We start from the raw sequence: 20,126 nt of genomic DNA on the forward strand, positions 1-20,126 counted from the left end.
ACTTTGGTAGCTCTTTTCTTTCTTTCTTTCTTTCTTTCTTTTTTCGGCAAATAGATCCTTAATCTCTTTTTTTTGTTTTGGCAAATAGATCCTTAATCTTTCATGATTGATTAAGGATTGATTGCACCATTAGTTCATAATACTTACTTTTTTTCACTTTGATCCCTAACCTTTTCTACCTTACGATTTTTTTGGGTTTCTACGGTCTTTTTTTTTTTTGGAGCATTCCACGTTTTTTACAAGTTACTGGAAAGTTGGAAAAGACAATGCCGAGATTAATGGAAGGCTATAAAAGCTGGCAAAACTTTATTGAAAATGGTCGCGGCCTATTCCATCAAATTTGTCAAGAAAATGATTGTTGGAATCTAACTGAAACAAATTGCAAAAAATAAAAAATTAATAGCAAAAAATGTTTAGGCATGCACTAAAGATGAGGTACCAATGATGCAATTAACCCAAAAAAAAAAAAAAAAAAAGCACTATGCAGAACTAGATTAGATTAGATTTCTCTACTATAAATGCTAACACAATAAGGGGCTGTTTGGTTGTACGCATTTACAACTGCACTGCAGTTACAAATGCATGCAATCTCAATTCCTGTGTTTGGTTTAATGCAGTTGAGTTCAACTGCTGCCGTTGCAACTGCACAAGAAGGTCCAAATGTAGTTCAACTGTTGCGGTTGCAACTGCACAAGGTCCAATTATAGTTCCAACTGCAGCAGTTGGTGAGGAATAGGATCACCCACAAATTAACAATAATAAATAAATAATATGTATATATATAGATAAATAAAAATATTTGTAAATAAACTCATACTAATAAAATTTTTTAGGGGACACAAGTTTTGTGCAAAAAATTTAAATTTTTTAAAATTTATTTTATTCAAAATATAAAAAATATTTTTGTTTTCTAAATTTTCATAGAATATGATTGTGTATGTCAACTTAATAAGATTTAATTAATTATAATTATTAAATTTGATTAAAAAAATGAGAGAATTGTTTAAATTTTTAAAGTTTGATTTACATATTAAAATTAAATAAATTAAAATTTTAAATGTGTCGATTGATAAGTTGAAAATTATTGAAAAATATAAAAATATTATATATATCCACTTATTTATTTATAGATAGTAAATTTAAATAATTAATAAAATTATATAATTATTTTATGTATAGTGAACACTCTATCTAAAGAGACGATAAGATTTACAAATGCAGTTATCAATTTTAAATTACCAAACAAAAGAAATACAACTGCAACAGTTGTATCTACACAAAACCGAACAGACTATATATAATTACAACTGCTGCATTTTCAATTACATGTAATTTTAACTACACAGTATTTATAACTATATCCAACCAAATGGCCCCTAAATCACATCCCGGATGTTTGGTCTCTCCTAAACAAGTGAAAATTTATTTTTTGAAAAAAATATGTCACTTTTTTTGTTTTTCAGATTAAAAAAATTGAAAAATAAAAATACTAAATCTTGAGAATTCGTAAGAACCAAACATGCAACAAGTAGTTATTTCGTTACAAATCAATATTTTCTTAAAAGCAAACACAACATATTATAGATTAGGAAAAACTTCAAATACCATCAATATGATTTCACACTTCTCACTTTAGTACCCTATGGTTTAAAATATATCAATTTAGTATCTTAATTTTATTTTGTTTTATTATCCATTTTATTATTTTTTTGTTAAATCAGAGACAAAATTAAAATTAAAAAAATACTAAAGTGAATATTCGATAAATCTAGATAGGATATCTGAAGTTTTTTATATATAATTTAATAAAATATTAATAGAAGAGCTGGCGGAAAAAAAAAAAAGAAACCACATGGTACTAAGTTGATATAATTTAAACCACATAATACTAAAGTGAGAAACTATAAAACCACAAAGATGGTATTTGAAGTTTATTCTATACATTATTTACATGGCTTTGAAAAATAAAACAAAATAAAATAAAGTACGTACGAGGAGCCAGAGGTGAGATGCGTGCATGCAGGAGATTTTTTTTTTTTGAAAGATAGGTAGCACGCTACCTACTTCGTTTATTTTATTTAGAAATAAACTTAACTGAAAATGTGAATCAACCAGGATTCGAATTTGGATCTCGGATACCAACCACCAAACCCTTTGTCACTTGCTCCAAGACGGTTGGTCATGCAGGAGATTATTACTGATCATTTTTTTTGATCGGTATTAATCTTCCAATCAGGGATTAGCTGCCGGCAGAGTTCCACATAGGCGTTGAAGAGCAGCCGGCTCTTGGTGCCGGTGCGGTGGATGCGTGTCTTCCCGCAGAAGTTCTTGAGCTGCGCCAGACTGAGGGCGGCGAGCGTCTGCCCGAGCAGCATGAACAGCCAGTTGATGTCCTCGTCCCGCGCGGGGATCACCGGCCCCACGCACCCCGATCCCCCGCACGAATCGCACGGCAGCAGCTTCGCCTTACTCCAGACCGGCTGCACGTGGTCGTCCAGGTAGTGCCGAAGACTGTACATGAAATTCCTGGTGTCGCCGACCTTCGATTCTAGTTCGTAAGAGACGACCTTCTGGACGCCGCAGCTGCCGCAGCGCACCTCGCCGTGGACGTGCGTGATTCCGTTCGCGCGGAGCCAGTTGATGGGGCGGACGGTCGCGGGGCAGTCGCCGGCCCAGGGGAATGGGGGACGGCCTGCCCCAATGGGCGTTGGGGCTGGCGGCAAGGCCGGTGCGACGTATTCGGCGGACTGAAAAAATTCTGTCTGTTCGGCGGATCTGTGTACGTGCCTGGTGGTGGTGCTTCTGTTACGGGCTCGGGGCATGACAGGTGAAAAGCCGGGAGGTTGTCGATTTGGAAGGACGGGCTCGGTAGAGGACAGAATTGGTGGTGCGGCACCACGGCGACGAGGCTGCGAGGTAGCGGCAGGACCGGCACGGAGACCTAAAACATCAGAACGAACTTTCCGGTAGAATAAACCGATCTTGCTACTTAAAAAAAAAAAAAAAAAAAAAAAAAAGAAAAACTACTCTACCTGACAAACTTGGTTCCTGTATAATTTGCTAATATTTTTCTCGCGCTACAATGCTACGATTAAATTGCCTAATTAATGATGATGAAACAGAGCCGCGAAGGCAATTTAATTCTTCAAATAATATAACTTGGCACTGTGGCCACTAAACCTAAATCTTCAATAATGTGCAATAATTATGTATGCGTCGCTTTCGAAAATAAATGGCATGGGGCATGTGGGAGATTAGGTCGGATACGAAGGTCCCCTCTCCATCGTACACTCCAAAAACCTGAATGAGTGTCTCGTCCTTATTATTATTAATTTATTATTATTATTTCGGGTTAATATCAGTAGGCAATTCGAAGTCTCCGGGACCTGGTCGGTACCAACCCCTTCATGTGCTCTAGCCAACGAAAGGCCTACAGGTGAGCATTAGTGGGTCCAAATTGAGTCACCGAATCAAACCCACCCAAATTAATAAGTTTAATTAGCCCTGATTTTCCCTATAATTTGGTTCTATTCGATTCTATAATTTAAGAACTGGGCAGAGTAAATAAACCAAATAAATCTGAATTTTTNTAAGGTCCCTTTACGTAAAAATTATTTCAGTTGTTATACGAAGAGATCTATCTAAATTCCGCGCACCAAAAAAAATACAAATTTGGAGCGGCGCGAAATTCAAAGAGACGGGCTGGGATGGTGCGAACTCCAACGGGGATCCGTCGGAGTCCTACCCGAACCTTGACCGACCCGTTTTGACTCCTCATGGGATGTTGCCATATTTAACTTTAAAAAAATTATTAGAAAAAATTGTAAAAATTTGAAAATTTATTATCTAAATACCAAACTGTGTCATCAAGAGCTAATAGAGAAAGGATTATTATTTGATTGGAAGTATGTTAGTGTCAAAGACATTTTTCATTATATATAACATGTTTAATTATATTTCTAAATAGTGTAACTCATATCTAATCTAATAAATTGAATTTTGATTTTAAAAAAATCTGGACACTCTCTTAGTAAGGAGAAATCAGATTGTGAGGGGAGTAAGTTTTAAATTTTATCAAGTCCATAAGTGATTTTGATTATTTTAGTAAAAATAAAATTTGATTGATTAACAACTAATAGATATATTCAAAAAATTAATCTGTCAAACACAATACTTCAAACACAATAATATATTATCGAAGGCCAAACTTCTTTCATGTTAATCAAATATTTAGTTAAAACAAAATTATATAATATTTAACTTGTAAAGATGAATGGAATAAAAAGAAAAAAAAATCCAATCTTTTTTTTGTATATATTTGTACAATATATTTTATTATGATTATCTCTACAATATATTTGATAGAGATGTTTTGCATGGGTTGTTTTGCAATTAACTGCTTAAAAGTTATTAGCTATAGTTAAGGGTTCATAGATATACGTAGTTAATTTTGTTTCTAAACCGTTTAATAATTACTAATATTAAGACATTTTTTCATTATAACATGTTTAATTATACCTTTTAAATAGTGTAACTCATATCTAATAAATTAGATTTTGATTTTAAAAAAATTTGGACACTCTCTTAGTAAGGAGAAATCAGATTGTGAGGGGAGTAAGTTTTAAATTTTATCAAGTCCATAAGTGATTTTGATTCTTTTAGTAAAATAAAATTTGATTGATTAACAATTAATAGATATAATATTCAAAAAAAATTTAAATAAATTATATAATGTTTAACTTGTAAAGATGAATGAAATAAAAAGAAAAAAAATCCAATCTTTTTTTGTATATATATTTGTACAAGATATTTTATTATGATTATCTCTACGATATATTTGATAGAGATGTTTCGTATTGGTTGTTTCCCAGTTAACTGCTTAAAAGTTATTAGTTATAGTTAAGAGTTCATAGATATACGTAGTTAATTTTGTTTCTAAACCGTTTAATAATAACTAATATTTTTATTCATTTATATTTTTATATTTTGTATAAGATAAGATATTTTATCATTTTATGATCATTTCGACTAGATATTTGTTGGAGTTTATGTAGTTTGGGATAAACGTGTAAAAATTAGTAGTTATATTATAGGATCAATTTTTGTTTTTGTGTAAAAATAAGTAAATTCATATCAAATTAACTATGTTTCGAAACAAAAAAAAAACAGGGAGTGTTTAGTTTGCTTCTTTTTCATCATGAAATCGGAATCGGAATCGAAATAGGCGAATCCGTTTATGGGTGTTTAGTACGTGAGAGTCCCATTTTAATTATGATTCCCGAGTGGAATAGGAATCACCCAATCACCTATTTTTTTCAATCCGGCCTATTTTTTCAATCTGAATGCGGACGGAATGGATATTTACTCGGATTAAATTTATTTTTCAACTTTTTAAAATTAAAATATGAGTTTATATTTAGAAATTAAAGTAATTTAGCCCATAATTTTTTAACTTTAAGCTTATTGTCAATTTTCTATTAGTACTTTTGTTATAATAATTATCATTCTCTTCATAAATTAAACCATTTTTCTATACTAGGGGTGGCAATCCAGTTCGTTGTTTGCGAGTCAGCTTGTGTTTAGCCCGAAATGAGCTCGAGATCGAATCACTCGTGCAATAAACGAGCCGAATACGAGATTAATTTTTCAGCTCGTTTAATAAATGAGCCGAATACGAGCTAGAGTCAGCTCGATAACAACTTAAATACATATATTATATATTTATATATATATAAATAAATAATTAGTTTTTAGCTTAATCTAAATATAAAGCCAAACTCAATTATAAAAAGTCATTTATATGCAAAATTTAAACTATTTGATCAAAGTCAAATGGTAAGATCTTACAAAAAAATTTTTTATACGTATCCCTCACAATTGTTTTAACTTGTTGTTCATAAGTCAGCTCAAGTTAATATGATCTGAATTTTTTGACTCGATATTTTAACGAATCAACTAATGATTGGCTTGTTGACAGCCCTAGTTGCTATCTAATTGAAATTCTCCAAGCTAGTTAGTGTTAATAAATTTTTTTTTAAAATGTGTATATGGGTACAACATTATTATATTTCATTTCTATATTATGTAGTTTTAATGCCCCACACACTGTTTTATATAAAAATTTTCATTTGAAAAAAAAGATTTACAAATAAATTTAATTTAAATTTCTATTTTGATTTGGTACAAGTTCGCGCGAGGGGATTACTGCTCTAGAGTACTCTACACGCCGCCGCTCATTTTAGGTTTTCGTATAATACATACATACACGTAACCGACCCGACACCGCGCACCCAAACGTGAACCCAAAGCGTTTGGAGAGAGAGAGAGAGAGAGAGAGAGAGAGGGGGGAAGAAGCGGTGATCGCTCGATTCGATCGATCGTTCGATCGAAATCGACCGCAAAAGCGCCAAAAGCCGAAGCTTGGGGAAGAAGCGCTTCTCAACCGAGCTAACCCTAGAAGAAGAAGAAGAAGAAGAAGAAGAAGAAGAAGAAGAAGGAGAAGCGTAGCAGCAATACCAATCATAATGGGGAAGAAGGGGCAGAGGAAGGGGAAAGTCGCGGCGGCGGCGGCGGGGCCGGCGCCGCAGCAGACGGGGGTCGTCACCGAGGCGACGCTCGTGCGAATCGGCAAGGTCTTGGAGGAGTTTCGCATCTCCGATGCCCAAGGTTTGTTTTATTATTATTATTATTATTATTTTCTTTTTCCCTGATTAAGTTTCTTTTTTTTTTTTCGCATTATTTTGGGTTTATTATTAGGTATTCTAGCTCAAATTTGCGAATTTTTGATGTTTTGTGTTGCTTCTTTGATAAATTTTGCTTTTTTTTTTAAAGCAAAATTAGTCAAGAATTAGAGAGAAATGAATGATGCAGGTCTTGTTGGCCTTGGATGTTTTGGTAAACGCGTATGTTTAGCAGAAAATGTAAAATTTTTATCAAGATATTGAAGAAAGATAACGATGTAGATAATGAAATATACGGTTAAAGAATAAATGATTTAATCTTTTTTTTTATTGAATTTAAAGATTTATAAATGTTCATGATATTTACTGTAATCTGCTGCAAAGAATCTGGTAGTTCATGATATGTACTGCATTGAATTTGACTCTTTTTGAATGATGACAAGATTTATGGATCTCAAATTTGCTGTTTGGAAGTCCTTGCTTCTTATAGGATGTGCGGCTATTGAAGTTCCTTTCCAATACTTTGACAAATTAATATCATCAAGGCATTTGATGTTGAGCAATCTTTCTTTACCCTTTGTTAGACGAATTTTCACTACAAGTAGGGTTTAGGTAATCCTTTAAGTATGGCAATTGTTTTCTTATGAAACACATTTTGAAGTTGATTGTCTTAAAATATCAAATCCTTTCTTTTTCAAGTTAAACTACATTTCCAAAATAGGCGTTCTCTACATTTTGAATCCATTATATGGTAAATAAATAATTAATTAATTAAGAGTTCATATAAATCTGAAATTTTAACATGGTTGTTGATTCTGAATGTCATCTTCTTTACTTTCTTCTTTCCCTGTCTTTTTTTTTTTGTTTTGAAAATTATATTTGTCTTCTCATGGTCTTCTTTGTATTTATTCTAGTTTTATTATATTACTCGACCTGAAAGTGGGCTTTCTACCACTGATGCTTGTTTGCAGTTCACACTTTTGAACCTGGTCTGTCTAAACAAGAACGAGCTGCAATTCATGAAATGTGCAGAAAAATGGGTATGATATCAAAAAGTTCTGGGTGAGTATAGAAGTAATATGTATTTGTAGCTTTCTCCCTTGGAAGGCTGACGTGCCCTATTAAGTCCTTCATATTTTACATAAACTTTTCCATATTTCTTTTGAGCGTATTTATGTTTAAACTTCTCAGCATAGCTGTTAATACAATACATGAGTTTTCAGATCAAGGAGAGCACAACTCTTGTTTGAACAATTTTTTGTATATTACTGCTTCTTCTAAATAGCACATAACCCTTTTTTATATAGCCCTCACACTTAATTGTGAAAAAACCGAGAAATTGGAGTATCAACAGCCATATTAGAAAGCTTGAATATAATTGCATACAATATAGCTTTATTTTGGTGTATATAATCACTTTTTGGAGTGAATGGACCCAAATATATTTAGTTCTTTGGTAGTTTGCATGGAGGACTTCACACACACACACACACACACACACACAAAATACATTTATACGTTCTCACAGATGCTTGCACATTGAAAAAGGTTACAATGCATGGAGACCTCATTAGCTATAGGCAATCTGAAATAGTGCCCCAACTATATCAGTTTGGACCAACATCTTCTCAACTTTTTCTTGTTTTGATTAAGTTATTTTTATTATTTGAATTGGAGAATCTGTTAAATTAACCGCTATATTACTATCTGCTGTTACTTCATAGAAGAACAAATAGTTACATTGGCAAAAGGTTGAGAGAACTGTTAATTTTAACAGAATCTCCTGTTTAATTCGATAGAATCCCCAACTTGATTGACAAATTAACAGAAGCAAAAGTTGATGGAGTGTTGGTGAAAAAGAAAGCAAAGTTTGGGGGCAAAATTCAAAATCGCCTATAGGGGAGTCTCCATCCAATTTTACCATAAGAAAACAAAATATTTGGTCAAGGTGTAGCTTACATTTAACAGCATTTGAAGTATTATTGTCTGTGTCATGTAAAACTTTAACAGAAATGGACAACGGCGGAGACTATCTGTCTACAAAACTAAAAAGCAGCAGGGACCTACTAAGAAGGACGAAGATAGTGTTACTTATTTGAAGTTTTCTGAGGAGACAAGAAATGTTCTACGGGATTTATTTACACGCTATCCCCCAGATGATGGAGAGTTGGGTGGAGATGCACTAACTAATAGTTCAAGCGAGAAAGTTGGTAAGGTACAGTGGAAGCAAGATAATAGCTTTTGCAAACCTTCGATGCGCAAGTCTGATATAGCAAAGAAGTTGGAGCTGCTTGCTTCTAAAGTAAACGAGTCAGCACAGCTGAAAAAGGTGCCGCCTTTTTTGTTTTAAGAGTTTCTCTTTTTGTTTCTTTTTCTGGTGCTCTTTCACATGTATTATCAGTCTTTAGTATTATCCATTTACATACATATCCCTATAAAATCTAATTTTTAATGTACCCATAAAAACTGTTGTTTGCTATAGAATATTCTTATCTCAATTTTCTTAATTTTGTGGACTCATCCATTTTGGGCGTAGAAGTTGGTTTTTGCATCAGAAAAAAATTTTAAAGATGGTTTTTTTATTAAAATAATAACAAATTGAAGCATTTTTAAAACCTCCAAGAGTATATATGTGAAAGATACGAAACTTTTGAACTGCACATGTCAAAATTCAAAATGTTGCATGGGCACATGTAATAAATAATTTTGCAGCAGCATATAGGTGTAAATGTTGTTTTTCTTACGCTTATTTTACTAAACCCATCAAGATTGCAGTTTATTAAAAAAAACTCTTTAAGTCAGTAGGTCATCCAATTTACACGGGGTAGGTTGCATTGCAAAAAGTTTTTAATGAGGCCTTTTTTGAGTATGAGGGATTATATATGAATATTAACTTTTGAAGGGCATATGTGGATAATTCAGATTTTACAGGGAACATGTAAATAGATTATTTTGCATGGTTATATGTGTAAGTTCTCCGGGTTTTTGTCACACAGTGAGTTTCAGAATTTCCATATCATCTGATCTAAGTAATTAGGAAAGCATGTATGTGCAGGTTATGGAAGACAGAAGTAAACTTCCTATTGCATCTTTCAAGGATGCTATCACTTCATCATTGGAAAAGCACCAGGTTCTCTACCTGTTTTCCAACTTATTCTCTTCTTTGATAAAATTGATGATGCTTGATATTTCATTCCATTTTATTTATGGAAAATATACTCTTTATCTCCTCTCCCCTAGTTCTGGGGCTGATATATTAAGTACACAATCAGAGTGTGAAAGCTTGGACAGTTGATCAAGCTATTTTTCTTAATTTCATGTAAGATTATTTCTGCTTTTATTTATACTGCTAGATTTATCCATTCACTACTTTCAGATGCATGTAGGATTTAGTAATCGTGTGAATAATTTAAGTTGTCTGGATGCATGTGGCTATATGATGAATCTGAATTTTATTATGGGATATCAAAATTGAGAATGAGGTGAAATTACCTGTATAAAACCTCTATAAGTAGTCTTGTAATGGAACTCTTCTTAGACGTATTATGAAATGATTGCATATTTTATGACCATCAAGAGAGTTAGGCGTATAATGAAATGATTGCATGAGTTTAGGTAGCAAAGAACTGTAGTGTTAATATTGTGAAATTCTGTTCATGAGCTAATGTACCCTCTAAGCTTTTTGACATTTGGGTTTGTGATCACTTGATTTATTATGCATTTCACTTTTACCTCTATAGAAAGATAATTTTGGTAATCGGCGCGCATGAAAAATTATGTCCCTTTTTCTTTCAATTACCAGGTGGTGCTGATATCTGGTGAGACGGGTTGCGGTAAAACCACTCAGGTTGCCAGCTCTTTGCTTTATGTTCTTTCTGGTACATTAAACATGCCCGCCACGGGGAACTACAAAAGATAATTCTTCTTTTACTATTTTACTCCGTTTTATTAATTTTTTCATTCTAAGTGTATGGTGAATCTCCATTCATGAATTTAAGTGATGCATTCTTCTTGAAATCCATATCTTGGATAACCAAGTTTTTTGGTATTACTGTTTCTCTATTTTCTTCTCTAATATAATAGTTTTGTGAGCGAAAGTGATATTATTGTACATAATTGTTTGCTTGATCGCGAGTCTTTTTATTGCATTTTAATTGAATAAGGATTGTCTGTGTGTGTCTGTGCACAACTTTGGATACATCACTTTTACTTTCTTTGGAATTCTATTTTTCATATTGCTATGAGATTCACTTAGTGTTACTTAAACCAAGAATTGGGTAAAGTTTATTTAAAGTTCTGTGATTTAAAAGGCTTGCCTTATTTAGTTTTTAAGGCTCTATAATGTTTGTATAGCTTGTAGGGCGCCTTTAAGTGCCTTGTATCGAAAGGAACTGCATTAAATTGTCTCTACTTTGTGCAGTGTCATTTGAATCAATTGATTAACAAGAAATTTTCTCTCCCAAAGTAAATACCCTAAGTCATGTGACGTGGGGGTTCAAGGTTGGATATCAATAATCCAATTTAATTCCACTTATTCTGCCTCTTTGTTACGTTTAAGGTTTTTTGCTTTTTTCTTGGAAATATATTCCATTTGTAGCTCAGAGCTATGACACCTCCTATCTGTCATCTCTTTCTTACTTGTCTAAGTACTTTATTACTGTTAAATTTCAGGTCCCTCAGTATATCTTGGACTGTATGTGGGGAAAGGGTGAGACATGTAAAATTGTTTGCACACAACCAAGACGCATATCAGCAATTTCAGGTAATTTCGTACGTTATCTGATATTTCTGCTTTTAATTTTTGTTATATTCTGTTCTTAACTCTTCAATTTTGAAATCTCTAGTTGCTGAGAGAATATCATTTGAGAGAGGAGAACCTGTCGGGGAAGATGTAGGATATAAGGTACGTGCTTCCTCTGAAACTGTGCACTAAAAGAATTCTTTAAATTGAGCTTCCTATGATTCTGCATGGGAAAGTACTGCATCGCTCTTGTTTTTATAGTTGTATTTGATAAGGATAAACCTAACAAGTATAACTTGTTTGGAGGCACATCAATGTATTTAAGCAGAAATGTACTTCACAATGGTGTTCGCATAGCTTTATTGTGAATAATTGTCGACCAATCTATTTGCAAACAATTCAAATTGAAGGCGTAAGTCGTGCATATCTAACTTTATGATAGGGTGTCGATGGTGATTATTGATGGCAAGAATGCCTTACTGTTATTGTGAAACTGTATTTCATGTAAAATTCAAAGACAAATGCTTATCGTAAGGCCATTACCAAGTTATAACAACTCCGTGAACCAAGTTATAACAACTATGAATGCTTTTCTCAATGTTCTTTCATAGCACGTGCAGTTCTCAGGCTGTTTTTATTCAATTAATTGAAAATTTGTGATTAATTTTTTATTCTCCATTATTTGTTTGGAAACATTCAGATTCGTTTGGAATCCAAAGGTGGGAAAAACTCATCAATTATGTTTTGCACAAATGGTGTTCTCTTGAGATTGTTGATTGGTAGAGGTGCAAATATTTCAAAGTCAGAGGTTACAAAGCGCTCAAAGGAGGACAGTATTATGGGGATAACCCATATTATTGTGGTACGTAACAGTATCTATTTCTGGCATATTCTGAACTTTATCCGTGGTACTCATATTGTACCTGATAAAATTTATTTAACAGTCCTTAGTAGGTTAACCACTGAAGTTTGTTGGTATGGAAACAAATTTTGTTTTGTAGATAATAAACCAAAACCAATACATGTAAATTATGTTCATGAATATCTTAAGGAAAATTTGGCAGACAGGGATGGTTCTAGTAATTTACATGCTGTTTGTTTTGAGGATTTTGTATACGTTATTGTAAACAGTTCGTTTTTATTTTGCAGCTGGGAATTCAAACTTCAAGAAATTTTTAATTAACACAACATGAAAGAGTTTAAAATTATGGACCATAGTACGAAGAACTGACATAGTATAATAAGTTTATCTCCTCATTTCATGGAGAACAGTCCAATTGGTTGTGGTGTTTGAAGAGGAAATATATTTTAACGTAAAATTAACTGATCGAAGTCCCAGATATGCACTGCTTTTGCAGAAGAGAGATTCTCTTTTATTTGTGTAGTCATTTATATATTTTCTTTATTTTGACCAGAAATTTATAGCCTTGCTTTGTCTCTTTCCAGGATGAAATTCATGAAAGGGATAGGTTTTCTGATTTTATGTTGGCAATTCTCAGGTACCTGAAAACGGCATTCTGGTTTAAATTATTCCTAGATACATGCATCATTTCTAACTATAGCCCATTTGATGTTCAACTCAAAGCAGGATATGTTGATAATTATCATTACTGTGTCCGTGTATATTGTTCCTGTGTTTATACTTTATCTGTAATTCATGAAAGAGGTGCTGAACTTTGCTTCCTCCCAGCTTTCTTTCTTTTTGGTTGTGTGTATAGACCATGCCTTTGTGAGCCACTATCAATGTAGTTGAGTCATCTATCAATTAAAGTTGTTGCACTTACTAGGTTCCCTGATGCTGTTGACCTGATCCTAAAGTTGAACAGGAAATCTTGATCTCCCTTTACCAAACATAGCAAAAACAAAGAACAAAAAGAGAACAAAACTTAGGGTTATTTTTTTGGGTCAAACCTGATTATCTAGGACAACCAGGAACAACTATGACAGCACATCAATGGATTAGTGTTATCCCTCACTTTACCCCTTGTTATCCTTATAATTATTGCATTTTTTGCCCCTCCATATCATCTTTAATATCATATAAACATTAGCTATTTGTTTAACTTATCTTCTGTGATCTTATCTGCAGAGACCTCCTGCCTGCCTATCCTCATTTACACATGGTGAGCATTGGTTTTATCCTCATACTTCCCACTACATACTAATATAGTAGCATCCTATGAATGCAGAATATAGAATATAATAGTTCATCATGCTTGTTATCCATGGTGATTATAGCCAGTTATTTAATCCAACAGGTATTGATGAGTGCTACAATCGATGCTGAGAGATTTTCACAATACTTCGATGGCTGTCCTATTATTCAAGTCCCAGGATTTACATATCCCGTAAGAGCTCTCTTTATTCCCTTGTTATCAGTCTAGGGCATGTTTGGCCAGCTGGAGCTTTTGAAAGTGATATTTCAGCAAATTTCTTTGAAGCTTTTTCATTAAATCTCCGCTACTGCTTCTCGCTACATTTTAAGTAAAAGTTTAATTCGTGCTTCTGCTTCTGGGTCCAATACTTCATTAATTCTAAAATCCAGACTTTGTTTTTTTTCTCCCTTGATTTGTGAGCTTCTGCATTTGCCAAACAGTCACCAGACAAGCTCTTGCGCTATCTTTACTTTTTTCTTGATATTTAGATGTATTTGTTCTTCAGGTAAAAACTTTCTATTTGGAGGACGTACTTTCCATTTTAAAAGCTGGTGATGAGAACCATCTTACTCCTATGGTTGAAAATGATACAAAAGATGATACCCCATTGACAGAAGATTACCGCAATGCTCTTGATGAATCAATCAATCTGGCTTTGTCAACTGATGAATTTGATCCTCTCCTCGAACTCATCTCTACTGAACAGAACCCAAAAATCTACAACTACCAGCATTCACTCACTGGTGTATCACCTCTTATGGTTTTTGCCGGAAAGGGCAGAGTAGGCGATGTTTGCATGCTTTTATCATTTGGTGTTGATGCCTCTCTTCGAGATAATGAAGGAAGATCTGCATTGGATTGGGCTCAGAAAGAGAATCAGCAAGAAATTTATGAAATTGTCAAGAAGCATACAGAAAATGATGCATCAAATTCAGCAGAAGAGGAAGAGCTATTAAACAAATATTTAGCAAGCATCAATCCAGAACACATTGACACTGTTCTTATAGAGCGACTCTTAAGAAAAATATGTACCGATTCTGACGAAGGAGCCATTTTAGTATTTCTCCCTGGATGGGATGACATAAATCAAACAAGAGAGAGATTGCTTGCTTCTCCTTTTTTCCGAGATGCATCAGAATTCTTGATTCTCTCTCTTCATTCTCTGATTCCTTCTTCGGAGCAGAAAAAGGTCTTCAAACGACCGCCGGGTGGGGTCCGCAAAATAATTCTCTCTACCAATATTGCAGAGACTGCCATCACCATTGATGATGTGGTGTATGTTATAGATAGTGGTCGCATGAAGGAGAAAAGCTATGATCCTTATAACAATGTATCAACTCTTCAGTCTTCTTGGATTTCAAAGGCAAGTGCGAGGCAGCGTGAAGGACGAGCAGGCAGGTGCCAGCCTGGCACTTGCTACCACCTATACTCGAAGTTCCGTGCGGCATCTTTGCCAGAGTATCAAGTTCCCGAAATAAAGAGGATGCCAATTGAGGAACTCTGCTTGCAGGTGAGGATTGATTTCTGTTTTTTCAGGGTTACTGACAAATTGAGTTCATGAAGTTTGATTCTGATTTCTACTATGGTCTCAAAGCTTCAATTTCAATGGTTTTGTCCTGGTGCTTTTTCCTAGTAAAGGAAAACAATTAAGTCCGTTTTTCAGTCTAATATTTGAAAAGAATGCCACATTGGTGTAGTCGAAATTTAAGCCCAAAAAGATAGTCATGTCAACAAGCTGTAGTGATGTTGATTAAGTGACGCCTTTCAGACAGAGGATTAATAGATGAACTTGATTATTATGCTGGACAAACCTTAGAGACTGAATTTATTTTACAATTATAATTCAATGACCTAGTTTGAGATTAGGATTATGGACTAATTTCATAATTTATCCGTTCTTTTATATATTTGATGAGTACGAAATCATTATCTTGAAAATTTCTCCTTGCAGGTGAAACTCCTTGATCCAACGTGTAGAATTGCCAACTTCCTACAGAAAACTCTAGATCCTCCAGTCCCAGAAACTGTACGCAATGCAATAATAGTTCTCCAAGATCTCGGTGCTTTAACTCAAGATGAACAACTCACTGACCTTGGTGAAAAAATAGGGTCCCTTCCTGTTCACCCCTCCACAAGCAAGATGCTGCTATTCGCCATCTTAATGAACTGCTTGGACCCCGCCCTAACCCTAGCCTGTGCCGCTGATTACAGAGATCCCTTTATTCTTCCGATGGCCCCAGATGAGAGAAAGAAAGCTGCCATGGCAAAAGTTGAACTAGCTTCGTTATTTGGTGGGTACAGTGATCAATTAGCAGTTGTTGCTGCTTTTGAATGTTGGAGGAGAGCGAGAGAAAGAGGTCAAGAATCCCAGTTTTGTTCAAGGTACTTTGTTTCTTCGAACACCATGAATATGCTATTCAGTATGAGGAAGCAACTATTAAGCGAGCTTGCAAAGAATGGGTTCATTCCCCAGGATATATCCAATTTTAGTCTAAATTCTCAAGATCCAGGTATTCTACGAGCAGTTCTAATGGCGGGTTTATACCCGATGGTGGGGAAATTGCTTCCAAGGAGAAAAAATGGTAAAAGAGCGATTGTAGAGACAGCTAGTGGGGCCAAAGTTAGGTTACATCCGCATTCATCGAACTTCAATTTATCTTTTAATAAAAATTGTGGTGGGCCACTTATCATTTATGATGAGATTACTCGTGGGGACGGTGGGATGTATATAAAAAATTGTTCTCTTGTTGGTCCGTATCCATTATTGTTGCTTGCAATGGAAATGGTTGTTGCTCCTTTGGAAGAGAATGATGAGGGTGATGATGAGACTGGTGACGATGATGATGATGAGGGTTCAAGTGATGAGGATGGTGATGTGGCCATGAATGCAGATTCTGGGCCTCGGGGTGAGGAGATTATGTCTTATCCAGATAACACTGTTTCAGTTGTCGTTGATCGATGGCTGAGATTCGAGTCGACCGCACTTGATGTTGCTCAGATGTACTGCTTAAGGGAGCGATTATCTGCTGCAGTCCTGTTCAAAGTAAGACATAAAAGAGTTACTGACTTTATGCATGAACTATAGCGCGATTTGGAATTGCTGCCTGAACTTGCAAAAGTTATGATCTTTCTACCTAATATTTCTTTGTAGTTGGTTATATTATTAGTTGGTGAAATTTTCTGCAACCTTTTCTTAAATAAATCAAGTTCATTGGAAAGTTAGGTGGTTAAATCACGATTATGAGAATCCAGGCATCCATTTTTTAGAAGTGGTATAGTGTCAAGTGCAAATTTTTACCTTGTTCAAGCCAACCTCTATTTCACTTGCTTAGTTGTAGCTGTTTTTTTTTTATTTCCTTTTTTTTTTTTGCCAGATCCACTTTTTATAGAAAATTGATATCCTTTTTGCAGGTCAAAAATCCGCTGGCCGTTCTCCCTCCCATGCTTGGAGCATCAATGTACGCAATAGCATGTATTCTCTCGTATGATGGCTTGCCCACTATCGTCCCTTCTGATGATTTTATCGAATCAAAATCCGACATGGGTGAACCGAGCAAATGGGGCGGAAGAAGAGGAGCAGGTTACGTCTCTCCAAGCGGTTTCTTGAAATCCTTGATGTCCGAAAAACCAAGGAATAATACGATGCATAGAAGTAGCGTCTCTGCTCAATCTCTTCCCCAACCTGCGGTTCAAAGGCCTTTTCACCAAGAAAAGCCTTTTTTACACGGTAACCGCGCTGTTAGTGCCACCCCAAGGATTAGGTCGTTTAAACGGCAGCGTGGAAGTGTTTCTCGATGATACAAGTACTCTCACTCAGTCTTCTCTTCCTCTGTACGATGTTGGGGTTGTTGGGGTTGATGCATATGGAAGCATATGATCAAGTATCGACATGACGGTAACATTGAAAAGGCTTAATGACTTTGTATAATGCTGTTCCAATCAGAAGTTGCAGATCATCTGATGGGAGGAAGTTGTTGTTTATAGGGATGGGTGCTTAGTCGTCGAATGTGCGAAGGTGGTGGAAAAAGTGCTTCTTATTACAGCAGTACAAGGTGGTCGGCTGTGCATCTAAAATTAGGGTAATACATCATGTAACTCAAATAGTTTCTTTTCTTTATCCCCCCATCGTGTGGATTTCATGGTCTTATCATTTAAGATGCCCCAACTCTGTTCTGCAGAACATGGAAACTAGGCTTGTATTTTTAGGCTGCTTACGATCTGTTATTGCAACAACAAAAAAAAAAAAGTAAAAAGAAAAGAAAAAAAAGAAGAAGAAAAAGAGAGACTTTTTTTTTTTTAATATAATAATCAATGTATGAGTAAGAAACGAAGATGAATTGTGTGTTGCAGAACTGAAGAGAAAAAAAAGGAAAAGGAAAAGAAAAAGAAGAGTCAATTGACTCACCTGATAGATTCAGATTCAGCTGGTAAAGTGCTTTTACTAGCAGCAGTTATCAGATGGCTTGATTTGCTTTCGCAGTTGGGTACTTTCTATAGGATTTGCTTTCGCAGTTGGGTACTTTCTACTAACCTACTGGAACTTGGTGGTAACACAAGTTAGATTTGATTGTATTTGGATCTCTCATGACATTGGTTATTCGAAGTATCCATGTCACATCTAAGCTAATTATTATTATTATTATTATTATTATTATATGGATTATACTAGAGTGGTGTTGTTGCTACTAGTTTTGTGCCACTTGGCCTAATTCTAAAGCAAGAACTTTTTATATATACATGTATATTTTAGTTGTTTAATTAAGACCTAAATTATGGTCTACTTTTTGATTTAGTTATGTTTATGTTGCATTATGGTCTATACCACCCTTGAAGTGGTCAACTGGCGTGGTAAGGTGGAAAGGTGAGGCATAATTCCCTGCAATAAATTCTAATAATTATACTACTATTTTTATATGGCTAAGAGAATATAAAAAATAATAATAATATATGCAATCTCAACAAATTAAGATGAGCATTAGGGGCCTCAATGCATCATTATGTAAGCAAGTAGAACCACCCAGAATTTGAGAGAGAGAGAGAGAGAAAATAATTTCTACTTTGTCATGGAATTCATATAAAAGTGGTAAGAATATTTTCTTAAAACATCATTTCCAGTGAAATGTTCTATATTACTAGTGATTGTTACTCTTAAATATCTCACATAACATAATAGTATTATTAGGTATATGTTGTGCTGCAAACAATTTTTTTTTTTTTTTTTTGGATAGAAACATTTAAGAGAAGAGGAGAGAGAGAGAGAGAGAGAGAGGAGAGCTTTAGTTGTGGAATTGAATGCTTGGTTCCAGGTTCTCCAATCCTCCATATGGGTATTTAATGCTCATGAATATACTACAGGGACATTGCACAGTGTCCTCAACAAATTGACCATACTATTAATAAAGTGATAAATTGACCCTCCAATTAATAATGTGTCCACCAGGTTGAAATCACTGATTTGATTATTGTTTGACCAGAACACACTTTTACAGGATGTGATCCTGGACAATTAACAAATTTTAAATATTATGGTGGTAAATTTTGTGAACACTAATTAGATTCAATGCATTTATTTTGTTGATATAATTATTTACTCGGCTCATATCATAGATTAATAAGTCTTTCTTTCTCTAAGTTGTATAACTTTTATGCTTTTTCCCCCCTAGCTTGGTTTTCTTGTACAATGTTTTTAAAACACACAAAGTTTACATGCACATGTATATAATGAAAAACTCATATATAAAGGTCATTTCAAATAGTCATTTATTAAAAAAATCAAGTTCGACATATTTTATACTAAAATAGTGGTCTTATATATAACATCTGATTTTGCATTATCAGACATCAGACACTTTTATTTTCACATCAATTAAGATAAATCCAATGCGATATGGCTAAAGGCTAAATGGTCAAGATTAGACCTATATATATATATATATATATAGGCCATGGCTATTATACTATTATGAGCATTGGAGCTCTCGTACTTATAAGTTGTTTTCAATGATAGAGCTTTTGAATCGACGATCCACTCCGTTAAATATGATATAGAGTATTTGAAACTTATAGAAAATAAATTTCGTAAATTTTCGAAATCATAATAAAGTCCATCAAGTGGGCATAAAATGAACGGTCAAAATCGAACGACGTCCTAAAAAAGTATAATCGGATCCTTCAATTCAAGATCGGAGTTATTGATCTTTATCTATATAGTAAATAAAATTTTCTGTCAAAAATTCAACAAATTCCGGTTCTTTTACACCGTTAAACTACCAAGTATCCCATACCGGCCGTTAAAAATTGTCAAATTTATGACCTTTTGATCGTAAGGTAAATGATATCGAAAAATTATAAAATTTGATTTCTAGAAGTTTTAAATGCTGTAAATAACTTTTAACGGTGTGGATCGTCGATTCGAAAGCTCTATCATCGAAAACAACTTATGAATACGAGAACGATCGTACTCATAATAATATAGTAGCTGGACCCATATAGGCCATGGAACCTCTATATATATATATATATATATATATATATATATATATATATATA

General features: G+C 34.2%; 2 protein-coding genes across 6 annotated transcripts; one reads left to right on the forward strand and one right to left on the reverse strand.

Annotated features, from left to right (window-relative positions):
- LOC109708753 lies at positions 2,202 to 2,822 on the reverse strand. The gene has a single exon (XM_020230573.1). The coding sequence runs from the start codon at positions 2,820 to 2,822 to the stop codon at positions 2,202 to 2,204; it is 621 nt and encodes a 206-aa protein (XP_020086162.1).
- On the forward strand, positions 6,271 to 18,311 carry LOC109708633 (DExH-box ATP-dependent RNA helicase DExH6). 5 transcript variants are annotated; one of them, XR_002215798.1, is made up of 15 exons: positions 6,271 to 6,666; positions 7,652 to 7,742; positions 8,691 to 9,009; positions 9,736 to 9,810; positions 10,483 to 10,527; positions 11,352 to 11,442; positions 11,525 to 11,583; positions 12,122 to 12,283; positions 12,868 to 12,920; positions 13,511 to 13,544; positions 13,680 to 13,769; positions 14,083 to 15,087; positions 15,529 to 16,620; positions 16,989 to 17,472; positions 17,562 to 18,311. XR_002215798.1 is itself a non-coding variant. In XM_020230440.1 (14 exons), the coding sequence occupies exons 1-14, from the start codon at positions 6,525 to 6,527 to the stop codon at positions 17,373 to 17,375; spliced, it is 3,645 nt and encodes a 1,214-aa protein (XP_020086029.1). In that variant the 5' UTR covers positions 6,271 to 6,524; the 3' UTR covers positions 17,376 to 18,311. The 5 variants fall into 5 exon arrangements, 4 of the variants coding, with proteins under 4 accessions (XP_020086029.1, XP_020086030.1, XP_020086031.1 ...); XM_020230440.1 differs by having other exon boundaries at positions 16,989 to 18,311; XM_020230441.1 differs by lacking the exon at positions 6,271 to 6,666 and having other exon boundaries at positions 7,650 to 7,720; positions 16,989 to 18,311.

The sequence above is a fragment of the Ananas comosus genome, linkage group 4 (genome assembly GCF_001540865.1).
Source record: "Ananas comosus cultivar F153 linkage group 4, ASM154086v1, whole genome shotgun sequence".
Lineage (NCBI taxonomy): Eukaryota > Viridiplantae > Streptophyta > Magnoliopsida > Poales > Bromeliaceae > Ananas > Ananas comosus.